General features: G+C 38.6%; 1 protein-coding gene across 8 annotated transcripts in view; it reads left to right on the top strand.

The window, feature by feature from the left end:
• The window catches only part of BEND7 (BEN domain containing 7), an 88896-nt gene that overhangs the window by 27487 nt on the left and 42093 nt on the right, over positions 1 to 19316 (top strand). For 6 of the 8 annotated variants that reach the window (XM_058669460.1, XM_058669461.1, XM_058669464.1 and 3 more), the window contains 3 exons: positions 3435 to 3737; positions 5790 to 5912; positions 11105 to 11373. In XM_058669460.1, coding sequence (XP_058525443.1) covers positions 3435 to 3737; positions 5790 to 5912; positions 11105 to 11373 — 695 coding nt within the window. Of the gene's footprint in view, positions 1 to 422; positions 493 to 609; positions 728 to 3434; positions 3738 to 5789; positions 5913 to 11104; positions 11374 to 19316 lie in introns of those variants that run through there. The other 2 variants (XM_058669465.1, XM_058669463.1) reach the window with 2 other exon arrangements.

Genomic DNA, 19316 nt, shown 5'->3' on the forward strand with positions numbered 1-19316 from the left:
TAGTTAAGTTTTCCTCAGACCTTTTGGCATCTCCCTTAATAGGACTGCCTTGTTCTTTTTGGTTCCCACCTCTACACCCCCAGGCTGCTACTCCTCTCCTCTGTCTTTGTTTTGTGTCTGAAATTCTAAGATCAGCCCACTACCAAAATCTCCCTTTATGCTTGTCACCTTTCTGTCTTACTTCCTGCTGCAGTTTAGGACTGTGGTTGTCACTATACAAATATTGTTACATAAAACTCAAATTGTATTTTATCTTGTAGTTTTCAGGAGCATAAGTTCTGGAACACTGAAACTGAGTTTATGACTAAGCAGATTTGTCCTTAAAAGGTTCCGAAATGCTTGTGACTTTTTTATATTTCTAATGACAACACTTGATCATGGAATTCTATCTCTGGTGCAGAGATAACACTTACATGAGAGGTGACTTCCCTTTTCTGAGGATGTGTCAGGATTAGTGTAGAAAAGGGGGTTGGCACTGACTCAAGACCCAGAGTGAGTGTGCCTATCCTTGCATGGCATGGCTGGTGGCAGCTCTTTCCGAAGTCCCAGTGGAGGAGGAAGACAAGCACCAGCATGTGGCAGCAAAGGCAGTCTGGGCACAGCCTGTGATGCCAGCTGACTGAGGGGGTTAGGGTGGGAACCACGGAGGCAGGATGCTTTCTCTTGGCAGGAGGGCATTGCCGTTGGGCCAGGAAAATACCCAAGTAGATGCTGAGATGCATACCACGTGAGTCTGTAGGTTTAGTTTTCAGAATTCCCCTGTGAATTCTTCCAGATACACCTTGTTCCATAGCCATGTGGAGGAAGTTTTAAAATTTCCTGACTCTGCATTGTTTAAATCATGGGTGATCATTCATTCTCACAAAGTCTGGAATATGATTTATTGCTTTCATATTATAATTTTCACTAGCGTTTGGGGTATAAGTAGTTTTATTATAAATCATTAGTGTATTTCAGTACATAGCAATAGTATAAATTTGGAAATCTGTGTTTACCTATGTTCAATATTAAGACAGAGTTAATATTTTTATTTTTTTCAAACAAGATAATTCTTTCAAAATAGTATGTAAAATTTCCTTGTATTCACTATATTACACATGTTAGTAAGTTAATATCTAACTAGACAACCGACAACAAAATGCCTTGGTTATGGTGCAATTACCAATTCTATGGAAAAAATTGGCTCATATGATGCTAAGTGCATTAAAACATCATTAAACTAAAAGTTCTATTTTTGTAGAAGCTGTGTTTTGCCAAATAGATTTATTTTTCTCTTGGCATTTTCTTTTTCTTACAGTGTAAATTTCGAACATTTAATAGAATCATTGCATGAGTGTATATACATTCAGTGGCATAAAACTTTTGTTTAAAAATTTGTGTTAGCAAAAACAGCAACAAAACCCACTTGTCTTTGTGACAATACTGACTGGTGTAGAGTTTAAGAATATGGTATGCTTCAGATAGCTCCTAATAGATACTGGAAACCTCTGCTGTTTGTGGAAAATATTTTTGTATCCATACAGCTTTGTAGTAATTTAAAAAGACTTATTTGTTTTTATTTGAAAGGCAAATTTACAGAGAAAAGGGGAAAGAGAAAAAGACACAGTTCTTCCACCTGCTGGTTCACTCCCCAATTAGCCACAGTTGTTGTAACTGACCCGATCCAATACCAGGAGCCAGGAGGTTCCTCAGGGTCTCCTGTGTGGGTGCAGCACCCAAGGACTTGTGCCAGCCTCCTCTGCCTTCCCAGGTCATAAGCAGAGCATTGGATCAGAAGAGGAGGAGCTGGGACAGGAACTCGATGCCCATATGGGATCCTGATGCCATATAGACAGAGGATTAACCTACTGTGGTGGCCCCTGCAGTCATCTTTAATAACATTTGTTTATTAAGTATGCTATTCTCACTGCCAAGTCTAGTATAGAGATGACTTAATTTGTAAAAAAAAAAAAAAAAGAAAGAAAAAAAAAAAAAGAAAAGAAAAAGAAAAAAGAAAAATCCCCTGAAGAATAAAAGATTCCCAAGAAAGAAATCAATGGGGCGGCACTATGGCTCAACAGGCTAATCCTTCACCTGCAGTACCAGCATCCCTAATGGGCACTGGTTCTAGTCCCAGCTGTTCCACTTCTGATCCAACTCCCTACTTATGACCTAGGGAAGCAATGGAGGATGACTGAAGTCCTTGGGCTCCTGAACCCATGTGGGAGACCCAAAAGAAACTCCTGACTCTTGGCTTTGGATCAGCTGATCCAACCATTTGGAGAATATACCAACAAATGGAAGAGTTTTCCCTATAAATCTGCCTTTCAAAAAAACAAATATATATATATAAAGAGCGCCCAACGCAATAGCCAGGATCCCATATGGGCACAGGTTGTGTTCTGGGTGCTCTACTTCCCATCCAGCTCCCTGCATGTGTGTGTGTGTATGTATGTATATATAAAATAAAAAATATATGTATATATAATAAACAGGCAACCTGAATACTTAAATACGAAAGGAAAAAGAAAGATGAAAGTCAGTGTAAGAGTTCTGCAGATTGGTTATATAACTTTATTGAACTGTGCACTTAAAAATAGTTGCAATGATAAATTTTATGCTAAATTTTTTACCATACTTTAAAAAGAGGTCAGTGTAGGTGAGGTGGGGTACAGAGGTACAAATTGGTGCTACATTAGAAGCAGTGATGAGTTGAGTCTGGAGAAGGGCGGAGCAAAGAGACTGTACCTGGGCAGGGACCACGTGGACACCACCAGGCTGATGTGAGGGAGAGCACTGGAGAGACAAGGCCCTGTTGCTTGTCGCACTGACACTCGATGCATCCCTCTGTCTCTTGTTATCTTCCCCACAGTGGTGTCTCTGCCGACAGCCTGTCATCCAACAGGAAATCCTGTTAGTAGTGCTCCTTAGGTGTCACACAGCCCATTCCCAAATTCCCTTGGCTCCTAACAAATGTTATATATTCTTCCTTGTGTTTGTACCTGCTGGCTGAGGCTAACAATAGAGGAGAGGGGAACAGTGTTAGCTTCCTGGCTGGCCGTGGATGGCTGTGGCAGATCCAAGCAGGTTTTAGCCTCCCGTCCTCCAGCCCATCGGTGCTCCTCTGCCTCAGCCTCTTCTCTTGGGACATCCTCACTCTGAGAAGGCTTCCAAGTTTGTTTCTGGTGATGCCCACTCAGGAAATTTATCATCAGAAAACTTAGCCAAAAAGAAATGAGAACAAGATGCACTAGGAATCTGATCAGTTTCTTCAGACCATAGAACATTTTCTTGCCTTTAATTTTATAAGTAACTCAAGTTTATCTTTCCCATTTCCAGGGAAGGCTTTTTGTTTGTCTTTTTATGGTTTTGTTTACTTATTTTTGGTGATAGGCTGGCTTTGTTTTTTTTCTTTCATTGATTTACATTACTAACTTTGGCTCTGTTTCCATTAGGAGATGAAAGCATGGAAATTAAAAAACAAATTACAGGAATGAGAAGGTTACTGAATGACAGCACTGGGAGGATATATCAGCGTGTTGGCAAAGAAGGAGAAAAATTAAAGGAAGAACCTCAGGATTTGGACTTAGTCTGGCCTCAGCATTTGAACTCCTCTATGGAGGTCCCACAGAGCCTCCACCACTCTTCACGTGGTGCTTGGAATGAGCTGCCGCCACAAAGCGGGCAGTTCTCAGGGCAGTGTGGCACCCGTTCTCGAACCTTCCAGAGCCAGTCCCACACTGCTGTGAGCTCCAATGGTACGGTTGTCATCACACATTCAGAATACACTCATGGGGGTCTGTCTTGACTTTTTAATATGTCTTAATTTTCAGCTTATTCTTTGACATCAAGTCATTAAACACTCCCTTAATCTGTGTCTCTCACTTTGTCTCCCTGGAGTTCTGCCTTTCTAATAAGTAAACAAATCTTTTTTTATAAAATAAGATTCTCTTCATTTAATTTTCGTAAGTTTTTTAACTTATTTATTTTTTTTAAAACAACAATAAATTCAAAGTACAAGAAGAAAAAATAATACATTTTTTGGGCATGCTAATTTTCCAGCCTCTGATATTGAAAAATCTGACATTGTTACTTGCTCAGTACATTATGTATAGATATGTATATCTCATTTTCATGAAGAGAATTTTTTCAAAAACACTTTCAATTTAATTGAAAAAAATGAAGGATTTTCCTTTCAAGAAACAGAGAATTACTTTTACTTTTCGGAGTTTTTTTTTTTTTTTTTTTAGACACAGTCTTGCAGTAAGCAGTTCAGAGACTTGAAGAGCCATCCTGAAACACCGAGGAGATAGGAAGGACCCCTTAGAAGTAGGGCTGGCTTCCTTTCCTCTCCCTGTTGTAGATGCCAGTGTTCAGGTTAGAGGGAGATGACTCTTTAAATGCTGCTCCATAAAAAAATAAAAAGTCACTCCTCTTTAAAATTAGAAAATGATTTATAGCAAGCTGAGAAGAGTTGATTTTGTCCTCTAAAAACGATAAATATAGTACGTTGAGCATGATTAGGAGTCTTCTATAAGACCCTCCTCACTCTTTAACCATCAGAGAGACAATAACCGAAATTAAAATCCCTTCAGTATGTATATAATTGGTCATCCCCATATGGGTCAGTTTTTAGAGAAAACAGTACTCTGCTTCCCAGTACCCAGCAAGGATGGTGAGTTTACTTTGGGAAATGTTATCAATTTTAATAAAAATCAGACATAAATTTCCTGTATCGATTTGAAAATAGATCATTTTGTGTTTATTGATCGCATGCATTCAGTAGGAATGCGCTGTATATAATGATGACAACTTTGGCATTCCACTGGAATTATTTGCAATTTTAAAGTTGTATTATCTCAGTTTGCCAAAATTTTGAGTGTGAATAATTGTGCTACTCCAAAACATTAAGTTCTGTTTAAGTAATTCATGGTTCTGCTATGGTAAACTTTTCTATAGTACCTTCAAATAAGGCTTATTATAGGATTTCAGTTATGTTCAATGCATAATAAGATATAAAATTGGATCAAAATCTCAAAACTTCCCCTGCTGGACTATGAGAAAGCACAGATGGTAGCAGTTTCTCAACTCTTTATTTTGTGCTAGAGGAAACCCCACTGTAGCAGCCATCTTCCACATACACTGTTCTCCAAGGATGATAGGAAGAGAGACAGCATAGAAAGTTGTATTGAGAAAAATATGTCCAGTGTACCCAGTGAGAAAGAGATTGTGGTGCAAGAAATGTGTGAAATGGGCCTGGGTAAAGGATGTGAGAGGAGCTGCTTATTGAAGTTAGAGACAAGAAAGCCAACCCACCAGGCCCCTCTGACCTTTTAGCCTGTTGTCCCTCCTCTGCTTCATTTTTGAAATAACATGCTTAATAGTAAAATAATTTTTTGATCATTAGACTCATTTAATATGAACTCCGATAACATACGCAGCTATGTTTTCGTCAGGCTTCTCTCAGCACTAGTTTCCCCCGCCCCCCAACTAGCATGAATGTGTTCCTGGTGAATTTTTTGGGATATTGTTATTCAAGATGAATAGCTCTAACAATAGGAAGGCCTACCAAAGCCATGCATTGTGTGTGTGTGTTCTCACTGGCTTACCAACAATGACACAGCACACACCTTGCCATGTGGAAGGCTGGATAATTAGAATCTGACTCAAAAATTTAGATTATGAAAATTAGTAGGTATGTTGTTTCTTTTAGGCATAATACTGTCAAGATAACGTCTTTGCTTTCTCTTTATAATTACTTTTTTTTGTTTGTTGTTTGGTGGTGTGTCATTCTTTTATTTCTTGCTTAGGAGAACTTCCAGTGGTGAACTCATCCGTTGGAACAAACTGCTGTACTTGTAACTGCCAGTCAACATTACAGGCCATTCTCCAGGAACTCAGGACCATGAGGAAACTAATGCAGCTCCAAGCAGGTACAAAGATGAGGCCTCACAATGAGTCCTTTCATTTGTTAGTGTGTATCTGTTATCTTCAGTTGGGATGCTCATCATGCTGTCATTAGAGTTCTAGCCACCTTGCTGCTGTCTCCCCCCCCCCCGCCCTTTATTTTTCTTGCTATCTTGCTGTGTCTTTTGAGTATCTCTTTTCTTAGCTTTTTGTGCATTCTTTTATCTTTAGCAAATCGCACAATTTTTGTTGTTGCTACTGCTATTCGTAGAGTTTAATATACGTACTCCATATATTTTACCTGACGATATACTGCTACCTCACAGATGTCAGTTAAGTTTTGGAGCAGTTGTGTGTAGCGGTATGGGCTGCAGGTGATCTGGGACAGAGGCATATGCAAATGTCCAGCCTCCAGGTCTGCTTGTGGCTATTTTTTTTTTCTCACATGTTCAGACTCTGTGTGATTCCTGTCTTGGTTCTCCTCATTGCTGTTAGACAAGTTGAAGAACAGAAGAGCAGTGAATTTGTAGTTTGGGATTGTATAACCACACAGAGAGGTTTGCTGCCACATGTCTGCAAATAAGTAAATAAAAATAAAATAAAATCAACATGTCTTGTCTGCTTGGCCAAGTAGTGTGTACCTTAGAGGTAAGTCCTCAGTCTGTCTCCCCAGTCATGTTTCTGCCTTGTAGAGCCACGTATGGGTCAGTGGGAGGATGAGTCAAGTTGGTGGCTGCCATTTGGTTGTCTGCTCCTCTCACTGCACTCGCCCCGCCCCCCCCCCCCGCCCCCCGCAGCATCCTAAAGCTGTCCAGCTCTTCTGTTTGGGCTCCTTCTCCAAGTTTTGTCTCTGGGAGGTATGTAACCTTGCTGCTTGGTGGCATGTGTAGGTCACAGTCCTTTTTGCACATGGGCAGCTCATTTGGTCAGTCTGTGTCTGGTTGAACTGATTTAGGCCAGCTTGGAGGGGAGGCCCATAAATACAACTTAAAAGTGGTGGTTTGGTAATCTGAGTTTTAGGGCTGTAGGTCCTGTGGAAGAATAGGGCAGGGAGATTTTCCCAGAAGGAAAGGGAAACACAGTAGGGGCTTCTGATTTTTTGTTTTGTTTGTTTTATTTTTTGGAAGTGTCAAAATGACACTCAGTTTTACACAGCTGCCCAGTTCCTCCTCTTTAAACTGTGACTTGTGAGCTTCCAGTTTCTCATGTATAAATGGAGTAGTGAGCTAAATCACAGGGTTGTTTTAAAAATGGAGTGAAATGGAAAATGTAAATAATGATAAAGAACTTTGCAAACATGATACAAGCACAAGCTGTTTTTATTGATGTAATTTCAAAACTGATGGAACATTTCTTAAAGTCTGAAAGTTTTAAAATATTCAGTGAAACAGCTAATTTCATTATCTCCACTTTTGGAGAATGAAGGTGTTGTATGGATTGGGACCCCTAGCTAGACGGTCCAGCCTCTTGTCTTCCCTTGTGAACGAATACAACCAGGGGATGCTGATAGAGGAGAGCAGGGAAGCAGAATTTATTAAAAGACAAAGAATATTACACACTGTGATGTAAGTGTGGTCAACCTCATGAAGGGGAATTGGCTGCTTATACGCCCACAGGCTTGGGTCATTCTTTTGTAAGATAAGGAGTGGCACACAGGGCATGGTCTGTTTGAATATCCAAAGGGAGCATGGTTTGGAGTGAGGCAGCAGGGAGGTGGTCATCTTTAGCAAGGCACCCTGGTGTTGGTGCCTGAGGGAGAGTGAGGAATGATGGGCAGTGAGTGGCTGAACCTTCAGCCGCGTGGAGTCACATGGAAGGTGATGAGGTTTGGGTGGTGTGCAGGCCTGCATGCTGGTGCTCCTCAAGTGCTTAAAAGTCCACTAGCTTCCTGCTTACCTAAATGGCAGTATCAGAATTTTGGGGGTCACAGGTATAAGAAATAGTAGATGATTCTATTAAGCTTTCCTTCTTAGCAGAGGAAACTGCTGCTTGATCTTGGGGAAGAGCAGAAAACACAGTATGGCCATATCACAACTGACAAGCCTACCCTTTCATCATAATGGCATTCAGGAAGGTCACCCTCCAGAAACTGTTCTTGATGCCATTTAGTAAATTCTAGTAAAATCTTCACATTTAGTGATGTGGTTTTAACATAAAAAGTTTGATGTTTAGACGTATCAGTCACCTTCACCCAAGATCTCATTAAAATAAGGTAAGCTAAAGGCTTTCTGAAGACCAACGTCTTTTGAAGTACTGAATTTGGTTTTATCCTGAGGCAGAAATAAGTATGTTGCTCAATTCAGTCAGCATTTGAGTCACCTAATTCCGCCACTGTAATCTGTGTTCTTATTAACCTGGCAAAGGTTAACATCGCCTAAAGAAGAAGCTCAGAAAGAAAGGTTACTTTATTACACACAGATTCTTTTCTCAGAGGAAGAATTTGTTAGCACTTGAGAAAATATGCATATGAAATTATAATGATTTATTTTGTTACTTAAGCTCCTTACTACTGAAATGGCAGACTACAAATTGCAACCATTTAAATCCTTGACTGAAGCCTTTTTAGAATCTATTAAGTAAATGCCATTTTGTCACCATGTTTTCTTTTCTAAACCTTTACAGATTAGGGAGGTAAATGATTCTAAAGCTATGGATAGCATAAAGGATGAACAGAATTTCATTTAATTTTCCTTTAATTTTCTTCAACTTAAAATGTGTGTTGTATGGATAGATTTACTTAAGATTTATTGTCTGTGAGACTTAAATTATATTTAAAAAATTTTCACCTTTATTTTAGGGAGAAGACCAGAGGAAAGATCAAGTGGTTAGATCTGAATGCTGGAGATGGGCTGTGTCTAGGTTTGCAGAACGAACAGCAAAACCCAAATATTTGCTGTGTTCTTTAAGCCAAGCATATTTTACTTTTAATTTGGAATTGCGAGGCTTAGAGAGACCTGCATGCCAGGGTGTCTGCATCACTGCTCCTCGTGCCTACTTTATGTTGGGGACTTAGCCTGGGCTGCAAATGCAGATAGTACAGAGAGAAGCTCCCCATTTGCCATAGAACACGCCCAAAACTGGTTGGAGGAGTTGTCGTGGAACCCCCTAAACTGCAGAAGGGCAGTCATTGACGTGGGGTGGTGGAAGAAAGGAGAAGTTGATTGCAGTGCACAGAGCAAGAAGTCAGGCAGCCATTGCTTGCTTCCTGGACTCCTTGAAGGGTTGGGTGGGGTACTTACAGACTGAAGTTGGGGCTGAGACGTGGTTGTTCCAGCTCCTGTTCCAGGTTGTTCTGTAGGCCTTGAGACGCTGCTTCAAGTGCTTGGTGCTGTTGAGTTCTTAGGGAATTTTTATGATGACATAGTGGGTTTCAGTCAGTTTGGGGGCTACATGCAGTGGGGTGGTTAACTTCTACTCTGGGCCTGGAGCTCCTGGAAAAGAAACCCCTGAGAGATGTTATCAGTTGGAGAAACAAATGACCTTACAAGTCCACTGATTAGAAACTAGTAGGGCAAGCTGTACCACTCTCCCAATTCAGTGAACTAGTATTAGCATTTGCAATCATAAGGGTCAGAGGAAGAACTTTCCTCTAAGGGAGGAAGCCGGGGAAACTACTGGATGATGTCTAGTATGTGTTGGTATACAAGGCATTGTATAGGAGTTCATTTCAAACTGGCTGCACATTATACTCACTGAGGGGCTTTCAGAAAGTATTGATTCATAGGCCCCAACCCTTGGAAATTTTCATTCACATAGTCCAGGGTGGAGCTGAGGTACCAGAGAATTTTTGTTTTTTGTTTTTTTAACTCCAGAAGATTCTGATAATGCCAGATAAGGGCAAAAGTCAGTGAACCTGACTCATGTATCAATAGTTTAAAATCTTTTTTGTGCTCTCAAATAGTTTGATCTGATTCTTGCAATTTGCCCTTTAGAGTTAAAAATATTAAGATCAAAACATAAATATGCTTTCAGGCTGATAAGAAATAAGCAGGGGCACACATTTGGCATAGTGGGTTAGACGGTGCCTCTCCTATCAGAGTGCCTGAGTTAGAGCCCATGCTGTGCTCCAACTCCAGCTGCCTGCTTATGCTCAGCCTAGGAGGCAGACAGTGATGTCTCAATGTGTTGGGGCCCTGTTGCCTTGTGAGAGACCCAGATTGAGGTCCAGCCCTGACTATTGGAGGTGTCTGGAAAGGGAACGAACAAATGAAAAGTTTCTCTCTGTGTCCTTTTCTTTCTCTCTCTGATAAATAAAAACCTTTAGTTGCCATTTAAGTTATATGTCATAGGTTGGCTTTTCATTAAAAACCAATATATATTGTATTCATTTTTGGTAAACTATATGAATATGTGAAGACTTAAGTAAGAATACTACCTATTTTTCTATTCCACTTCCTATTTAAGTGTTACATGTTCAACAAGCGTGCAAGTGTATATTCCCCATGAGTACTTAGTCCTCGGACTGTGCCTTTCCTCTTTGGAACTCTGACTGTTTCTGGCTAATTTCCTTTACTTGTATTGAATGACTTTATTCCTATTTCAGCTGCATAAAACTGAGATCTGGAGAAGCAGCCTGATCTGAACTCATGGATCATGGTGCTGTTGAAATAGCTGGTGTGTAGAGAGTGGTGGAGAAGGAGTTACTGGGCCTTACGAAGTGACCTACGTTTTTGTACATGTGTACTGATTTCTATTATAGAATCATTTCAAACCATCTGTTTTGATCAGTCTTGCCCAGATGGTCATCCTTGTTTCATGTTTGTCAATTTTAGCGCCTGTAGATTGTTAGCAACGGATCAGTCAAATCATAAATGACAGGTTTGGAATATGCCTGAAATGCACTTACCAGAAAGTATGGATTTCTTTACCTGAGTTTAAGTTCTGGAACTCTCTTTTATTTTAAAATGTCATGATTTATAAGTCATACTCATGACTTGTAACTCTTTGCTTCCATTGAGCCAGGTAGTAACAGTACAGGGTAGTGATTCACTGTTTAGAGCGGTTTCCTCCTGGCTGTTCTGCCTCTAGGACTTTAAGATGCTCCAGAGCCTGCATGTGGTAACATTTAGCAGGAACGTGAGATTTATTTTGCTGTGCTTCATATCTTTGCAGGAGCCTCACTTCAGTTTTGTTTTTCAGATCGCATAGATAGACCAGGGATAAATCTTCCCAAGTTAGACACAAGTGCCTGTACCATATTTTTGTTTATTGTTCACAGTTGGAACTCAAAACAGACAACAACCCCCAATTTCCCTTATGTGCTCCCAGCGAACCGGTGTCTCACGCAAGAGAACTAAAAAGAAAAAAGTGCCACCCAAGACTGTTGAACCTCTTACTGTGAAACAGAAGCCCAGCATGTTGGAAATTGAGAAGTCGATGACAGCAGTGGCCCCTGAGCAGTCTAGGCCCCAAGCCACTGAGTACACCTCCACCGGGAAGAACCAGGTCGTGGGCTTCGGCATTGTTCTTGAATCACCTGCCTCAGATGTAAGTTGATACCTTCTGGCTGCTGACTCAAACGTGATGTTACTGTCAGGTATTTTAGTATTAATACATTCTCCCCTGGGCTAGTTTTCACAAGACAACTAGAGAAACTTGCAGAATACATGTGGAAGAGAGGAAATGAAAACTAGTGATTTCCTTGTCTATAATTTTTCTTTTCTAAATATTTTGTGCTGTATTTATTTAAGCATGTCTCCATTCTTTATCTTTGGAAGAAGAAAGTTGAGGGCATAAATAACCTTCTCACTAATTTCTTTAACATTTTTAATTTCTAAGTGGCAGTTTCCAATTTCCTCAATGTAGAGCGCTAAAGGAACATAATTAAATCCTTAGAAGATGGGCATAAATGAACAGAATCATACAGATAAGGTCATACCTTTCTGGAAACACAAACTAATAATAAAAAAGGAGCAGTAGTACTAATTCTATTTTATAGATGCAAGCTACACTGCTAATTAGGTGGCAGTGCCATGCCATTTACTCTGTGTAATGATAGGTTAACGCTCTGCAAAGGTTTTGCTATTTTAATATCATTGCCAGGGTGTTTTGCAGTCCAGGATGTTGAGTTGCGTTTGAGAAAACCATCTGACCTACCATTGCATCTCCATAGGACCACAAATGAATTTCTTTCATTATGCAGTATATTTGCAACTGCATACTCCATTTGCATTATGTTTATGTTTCAACTCCACCTTGTTGGGAGAGTTCTTAAAAGAAAGAAGAATGAGTGATCTATTATTATCAGATTGCATAGGATGAGAATCCTGCTGAGAACTCCCACAGCCTATAGAAGTTTGGAGTTGGGATTTAACTTTTAAATTTAAATTAAGAAACAAATTGCTAATTTTTTAAAAAATCCTTGTTCAAATTGTAGGAAGACAATTTGCTAACATATAGTCATATTAGATCTTTAATAAAGAGTACTGACAAAAATAATCAGCTTCTGACATTTTCAGATGGGAAAATCATTTGAATTTTTATACAAACATTGGTATTAAACAAATGTTTTTTTAAATATATGAGCACATATTACAACTGTTAGGAAGTTCTTCTAGACTAAAATTTTAATTTTAAAATATCATTACTGTTCTACCTCCTACCAGTCAGCTCATGTGATTATGTCATATTTTGATTCAGCTAAGGCCCTGGGTCAAACTTTGGATAGATTATGTATTCGAAAACAGATAAATTATTCTACAGCACAAAATAACATTAATTCAATTCTGAACAATTTTCATGGTGCTTTTCTTTATTTCCCTTAAATTTTCTAAGCATTCTTTTCTGAGAGGCATTGATTGATCTATTAGGACAGCAATTTGAGTTACATAGATTATTTCTGATCAAGTAACTGAGCTTTCTCCATTGTTTTAAGCTCAAAGTGTACTTCGGAGACAAATTTTAAAATGCCCAAAAAAACCTTACATATATATATATATATATGTGTGTGTGTGTATATATATATATATACATGTATATATATATAAGTATATATATATGTATATATATACATATATATACATATATATAAGTATATATATACATATATATATGTATATATATATATATATAAGTATATATATAAGTATATATATATACTTATATATATACTTATAAGTATATATACTTATATATATATAAGTATATATATACATATATATATATATGTGTGTATATATATATATATACATATAAGTATATATATATAAGTGGTTGTGAATTGTGTGTTTGATGGTGAGCAATGGTAAGTTCCCAGGATTGTGAGAATCAGGTCCAAAGTAGCAGGGCTGGGCAAGTGGTCCAGTGTGACCAGAACAGCTAAAACAGGGTGGCTCTGGTAAAAGTCAGATAGTTGGGCCAGAGTAACAACCCTCAGTGTTATATATGGAAGCCTCAGCCTTCCTATTGTGAGCACTAGGAAGCCATGGAAAGTTTCAAATAGAGGAATGATTATTCTTCTACTTTAGGATAGTAACTGGAGCAGTATTGTGGGTGACAATTGGAGGGACAAAGAGAACAGAAGGAAGGTGGGGCAGCACAGTAGCAGTGAGCTTGGAAAGAAGGAAAATGAGAGTTGATCAGGAGGAACTTGGTGACTGAATAGAAGATAATTTCAGTCTTCCTCCTTTCTTCTTTCCCTCTTTTTTTTTTTTTAAATGAGAGGCACATAGAGATTGACATAGATTCCCATCCTATGTTTCACTCCCCAAATATATGTAATGGCCGCTGCTGGGCTGGGGCAGTTGCTAGGAGCCATAAACACAATCCAGGTTTCCTACCAGGGTCCTTGCTGCTTTCCTGGGTTCTACAATGGCAGGAAGCTGGAGCCAGAGCCATGCTATGTGGAACATGGGTGTCTTGATGGGTGGACTAAATGCTCACTCCCACAAACCCAGCTTTCTAGACAGCTTTCACTGTGGCAGAGAGCAAGAGCAGCAGCAGGCACTCATTCTGCATGGGAAGCGAAGGGAAGCAGCGTCCTCAAAATGCTCCTTAGACGCATAGTACACAGGAGAAACAAGCAGTGCTGGGAGAAATGAAACACTGATCCACAGAGTCCATGTTTATTCCTTTTTTGAATACAAAATATTCACAACATGGGGCAAGCATTTGGCCCAGCAATTAATACTCCTGTTGGGATGCCTGAATCCCATGTTGGAATATTTGGATTCAATTCAAGGCTCTGCGTCCAGTTCCAGGACCCTGGGAGTCGACTGGTGACAGACTCAGGTTGAGTTCTGGGCTCCTGGCTTTACTCTAGCTCAGTTCTGGCTGTTGAAGACATCTGGGTACGAAAGCGTGAGGAGAAGGTCTTTCTGTCGGTCTCTCTGCCTTTTAAATAAAAAAATCAAAAAATTCAAAAAATTATAAAACTGACAGTTTAAATTAGCTTACAATTTATTTAATTATAATAAATTAACTATAAAAATCAACACTTTAATTCTGTGATTTGTAAGATCACACAAATGGAGTTGTGTGTATTCATGACACAAATGTAAGAACCTATATGGGACTGTAGACCATTGTAGGTAGACCACTGAATTCTGATTAATAACGATTATCTGTACTCAAATGTGGAAAAATTATCAAGCTCTAATCAAAACCACTGAAATGTCAACACCTCAGAGTTTTTGTGAGCATCAGATAACATGGTATATGGAAAAATCCTGGCACATAGGAGGTACTCACTAAGTGTTAGGTATTGAATCTGCAAATGATGAAACATCTATGTTTGCATTTAGCACAATATACAAAATAAACTTGTGAGACACTGGGTCTAGGACTTGGCTTTAATTAGAACCCTTCCTTAGTTTAATTGTCATTTACTTGTTCTACTCCCTTGTTACTCCTTTCTACTCACCCCCTTCAGGGTTCTAGTATGGTTTGAATGGTTAACCTTTATAGAACTTTCTATACTGTTTTATAATTATTAGCCTGATTTCCTAGTCTTCTTCCCCAGCTTCTCAAAAACAGAGACTTATTAATAATAATAATAATAATAATAATAATAATCATCCTGTGCTATCCTTGGCCAGATAATTAATACCATTTAATCCTTACTCATTGTGACACTCTCATTATCCTTATTTTTCAGGGAGCTCGCACAGGTTCACACAGCCAGAAAATGGGGGAGCTGGTTCTCCAACCCACAACTGTCCTCTTATCCTTTATCTGCTGTGTGAAAGACTTCCAGAGAACCATCCTAGCACAATTCTTATTCGTGATGAATACTCAATAATTATGGGATGACTTAATATGAGAGAAAATCAGTAGGCTAGGCTATAGTTATTCTGTTTACTTGGATGTTTCTTGTTGCCAAGCTAATGGTTAAGGCAGCAGGCTCTGAGGGTCAGGTACTGGGTTTGAGTCTTGGCTGCATGAACCTGTACAAGTGAACCTGCCCTGTCTTTCCTGAGTTTCTTTTCTGTCAAATAGGGATAATAATAACTCCCCTCAAGCAATTGGCCTTTCAGAAGAATTAAATGAAGTAATCTATGTAAAGCGCTTGGAACATTGCCTGGCACATTTTAAGCGCTCAAACACTTTCTAACCTTAGCTATTCCACCTAAGTCCCTTTATGGAACAAATGTAAATATTTTTAAGTAAGCTCATCTGTTTATATGAATGAATAGATACATCTAGATAATAAATGTTTTTTTAAAAAGGGAGTGACCAGAAACAATTCTCTTTTGGGCTAGTATTATTTGATCCTTTTAAAATTAGCACCTTTAAAAAAAAAATCAGGTCAGAATTACACAGAGGCAAAAGTAGAAACCCAAAACGAAACTTCAGGTTTAAAGACAGTATTTAGTTCTTTCTTCAGGATGTCATAACCCAGTACTCTACTAACTCTGAGACATAACAGTTGTTAATTTAAATCACTGTCTTTTGAAGACTAGATGTATTTACCAAGTGTGGCTTGTTTTTCAGCTCTGATAAAAAACACTTAGATCGATTTTTTAAAATATTTTTATAACAACTTCTAATAATAGAAAATGTTCTTCCATTTGTTACTGTTACTTTGAATATTCTGCAGTAATCCTAGATTAAATATTGTCACCCAGAAGGTAAGTCTATGGATATTTATAAGCAAAATTATTTTATTGTATTTATTTATTTATTTATTTATTTAAAAGGCAGAGCAAAGGGGCCCGATGCGGTGGAATCCCATATGGGTGCCGGTTCTAATCCCGGCAGCTCCACTTCCCATCCCAGCTCCCTGCTTGTGGCCTGGGAAAGCAGTCTAGGATGGCCCAAAGTCTTGGGACCCTGCACCTGCATGGGAAACCTGGTAGAAGTTCCTGGATCCTAGCTCCTAATTGGCCCAGCTCTGGCCGTTGCATTCACTTGGGAAGTGAATCATCAGATGGAAGATCTTCCTCTCTGTCTCTTCTCCTCTCTGTATATCTGACTTTGTAATAAAAATAAATAAATCTTTTTTTTTTAAGCAGAGCAACAAAGAGAGAAGGATTTTCCATCTGCTGGTTCATCCTCCACATGTCTGTAGTATCTGGGGCTGGAACAGGCCATAGTCAGGAGCCAGGATCACCATTTATGTTTTCTGCATGGGTGGCAGGAACCCACGTACTCGAGTGATCATATGCTGCCTCCCAGGTTGAACATTACAGGAAACTGGCAGGACTTTCTCCCAGACCCTCAGATCGGGGCTGTGACAGCAAGTGACAGTGTCTGTCCCAGATGATTTTGTTCATGTTTGTGCTATTATATCATTCTCCCTAAAATAAATAATTTAAAACTCAACATTGCTTTCAGCAAGAATAGCTTCTGAATTCAGAATTTTATCTTGCCCCATATTAGCCCATTATAGGCAAGATGTTCTGTGAGGAAGTAGTGAGTCAGGCAAGCAGTTTTTCATTTATTCATAGCAAAATAGAAGCAGTATGTGATCAAGAGTTTACATTCTAATACAAGTTGCTTGAGTTCAAATCTTTACCCATTACAAGTTAGTTGGGTAATCTTAAACAAGTTACTTAACCTCTCTTAGCTTTAGTTTTTTTTTTCTAATTGAGTATGATAATGGTAGCTACTTGCTACAGTGAGAATTAAATTTTAAACATCCTTGTAATGTGTGTTAGCCCAGAGGGTAGAATATAGTGAAATAGAAAGTGAACGTCTTGTATGTCATTGCTTTCCAGGATGTACTGAAATGAATGAAATAGTCCTTATCCTTCAAGGAACACATGGAGGAAAGTTCACAAACAGTAACTAGAGTATTATAGGACATAAGGTCTAGTACAGGCAGTCAGAGATCTCCTGGGAGCCAGACGAGCAGAGCCTTCATTCCTGGAAGGTAAAGGAGGACAGGCTGTTAGCAACGTGATCATCTTAGAGGGGCAGTTTCAGTGTAGTTAGGAGGTAAGAAGCTGGTTGTAATTGGCTAAAATATTAGGTATGGTGATTTGGCTCAAATATCTTTAGCATAAATCAAACTCTAGACTTCAAAGTGATTAACAGTGGAGACAGGGAGAAACTAAAAACATCTCAATGTTTTTGCAGTATCTCTTATGCAAGTGTATGAAGAAACGTTCTAGGGACCAAACTGTATTGTCTTTTCTAAAATTAAATTCTGAGCTCTACTAACATTATATAAAATTTGAAAATCTACAAGGAATTGGCTCTTTAATGACTTCTTATAGTTCTTATCATTCTCAGTGTACATGGGTACTTCAAAAGGCTCATGACAATGAAATTAGAAGATAAGTTTATTTTGATGCAGAAAAGTTTGAAGCCCATGTATATGCAGAATCTTGAGGAAGTTCATTGAAAATGTGTATTATGAAAAACTTATTCATAGTTGGACAGTTAAGCTAGCTAGACTAACTAGAGCAGGCTGCCTGTCAACTGCATGTGTTTTTGGTGGCCACCCCTCTCACTGGCCATGTTTTGAGCATAGCATTTAAAAAATGGTAACGGTAATTCATGATAAATCTTCCAAGAGCAAACTTGTGTTACAGGAAACAATTTTAATTTTTCTCAAACAGGAGATCACATTTATAAATAAAATAAAGTGAGGGGTTGGGGTTTTGACTCTTTTGAATTTTTCTTTTCAGAATCTAAAGTTCATTTTCCTAGAAATGAATACACGGATAAGTAAATACTAGATGAGAATAAAGGAGGATCATTGTATACAGTAATGTTACTACCAGAAAGACTACATTCACTTCTTTAAACATTCTTAGAACTACTATTATATTTTTCAGTTCAAGTCAGTTAGTCTTCTTCAGCAGGATCTAGCTGCTGCTTCTGCCCTTTTCGTTCTGATTTCAGTCTGGTCCCATTCTGAGACTTGACTAGTCAGGCAGTCTGGCCCTTCCCCACTGCAGTCAGCTTTGGGCATGTACCCCTAAATGTAAGCATTGTAAACATAGGATTTGCTAAGTATTATTTAGAATTTGTTAAGTTACAATGGAAAACCTGGGACTAATGCCCAACATGAATAGTTATGTCCTTCTTTTTATTCTTATAGCCAATAACCTCATGTGGCTTTTTTTTTTTTTTAGCCTCGCATGATTTGTTATTCCTAACTGTACCTACTAAAAATATACCATATCTCCCTTGTGGTTAATTTATATGATCTACTTAAAATTACATTTGTTTCTTTACATTATACAGGGGGATCACAAGATGTCCTCACAGGCCTTGTGGAGAGCGGCAGTCATTTGTTTGTTTAGGGAGTCCCCACACCCAAACCAGATCCTAACCTCAACTGCTTCAGTGCAAAGGGAGACCATTGGAAATGCAAAGGGAGAAATGTAAAGAAGCAAAATAGTTAATGTCCATAAGTTTCAACCCAGAGTCATTATGATTTTATGCAATTTTTGCCTTCAAAATTTCACCAATGGGTAAGAAGAATTGAGCATGGATTCCTTGTTGTGCTGAGTGGATGAGGTACTAAAATGGCAAGACATAAGAAAATCAAAATTTCTGCTAGGATTAGGACTTCTAAGGCACAAAATAATGACTTTAAGTGCTATAGATTCTACCCCATACTTTGGATGTCATCATTTATAGATGGTGTTACTTCATTAATCAATAAAATCTATACATTAGTTTATTTGCCATCTATCTTGGTTTGTGAGTTCATCAAGGGAGTTCTGGCCTCTTACTATGATATTTATTTGGAATAGTATTGGTTTCCATATTTCCTAATATTAGTAAATAAATTCCATTTATGAACTAGAGCCAGTAAACAAAAAAAGATTCAGAGATGGGGATTAGAAGGGATAGTCTGGCTGGCTAATCAAGTCTCAAACAGGCTCAGGACCAAAACCTCAAAGAAGAGTTTAAAGAAGGAATTTTAGCCTGTATTACAAGTATGTGTGCAAAGTTGTAGTCATTAGATGGCAGTTATCCACTATGATTATACTGGTAAAATGGAGGAAATTAAAAGATTTCATATCGAAAATTGG

The sequence above is a fragment of the Ochotona princeps genome, chromosome 10 (assembly GCF_030435755.1).
Source record: "Ochotona princeps isolate mOchPri1 chromosome 10, mOchPri1.hap1, whole genome shotgun sequence".
Taxonomy (NCBI): Eukaryota; Metazoa; Chordata; class Mammalia; order Lagomorpha; family Ochotonidae; genus Ochotona; species Ochotona princeps.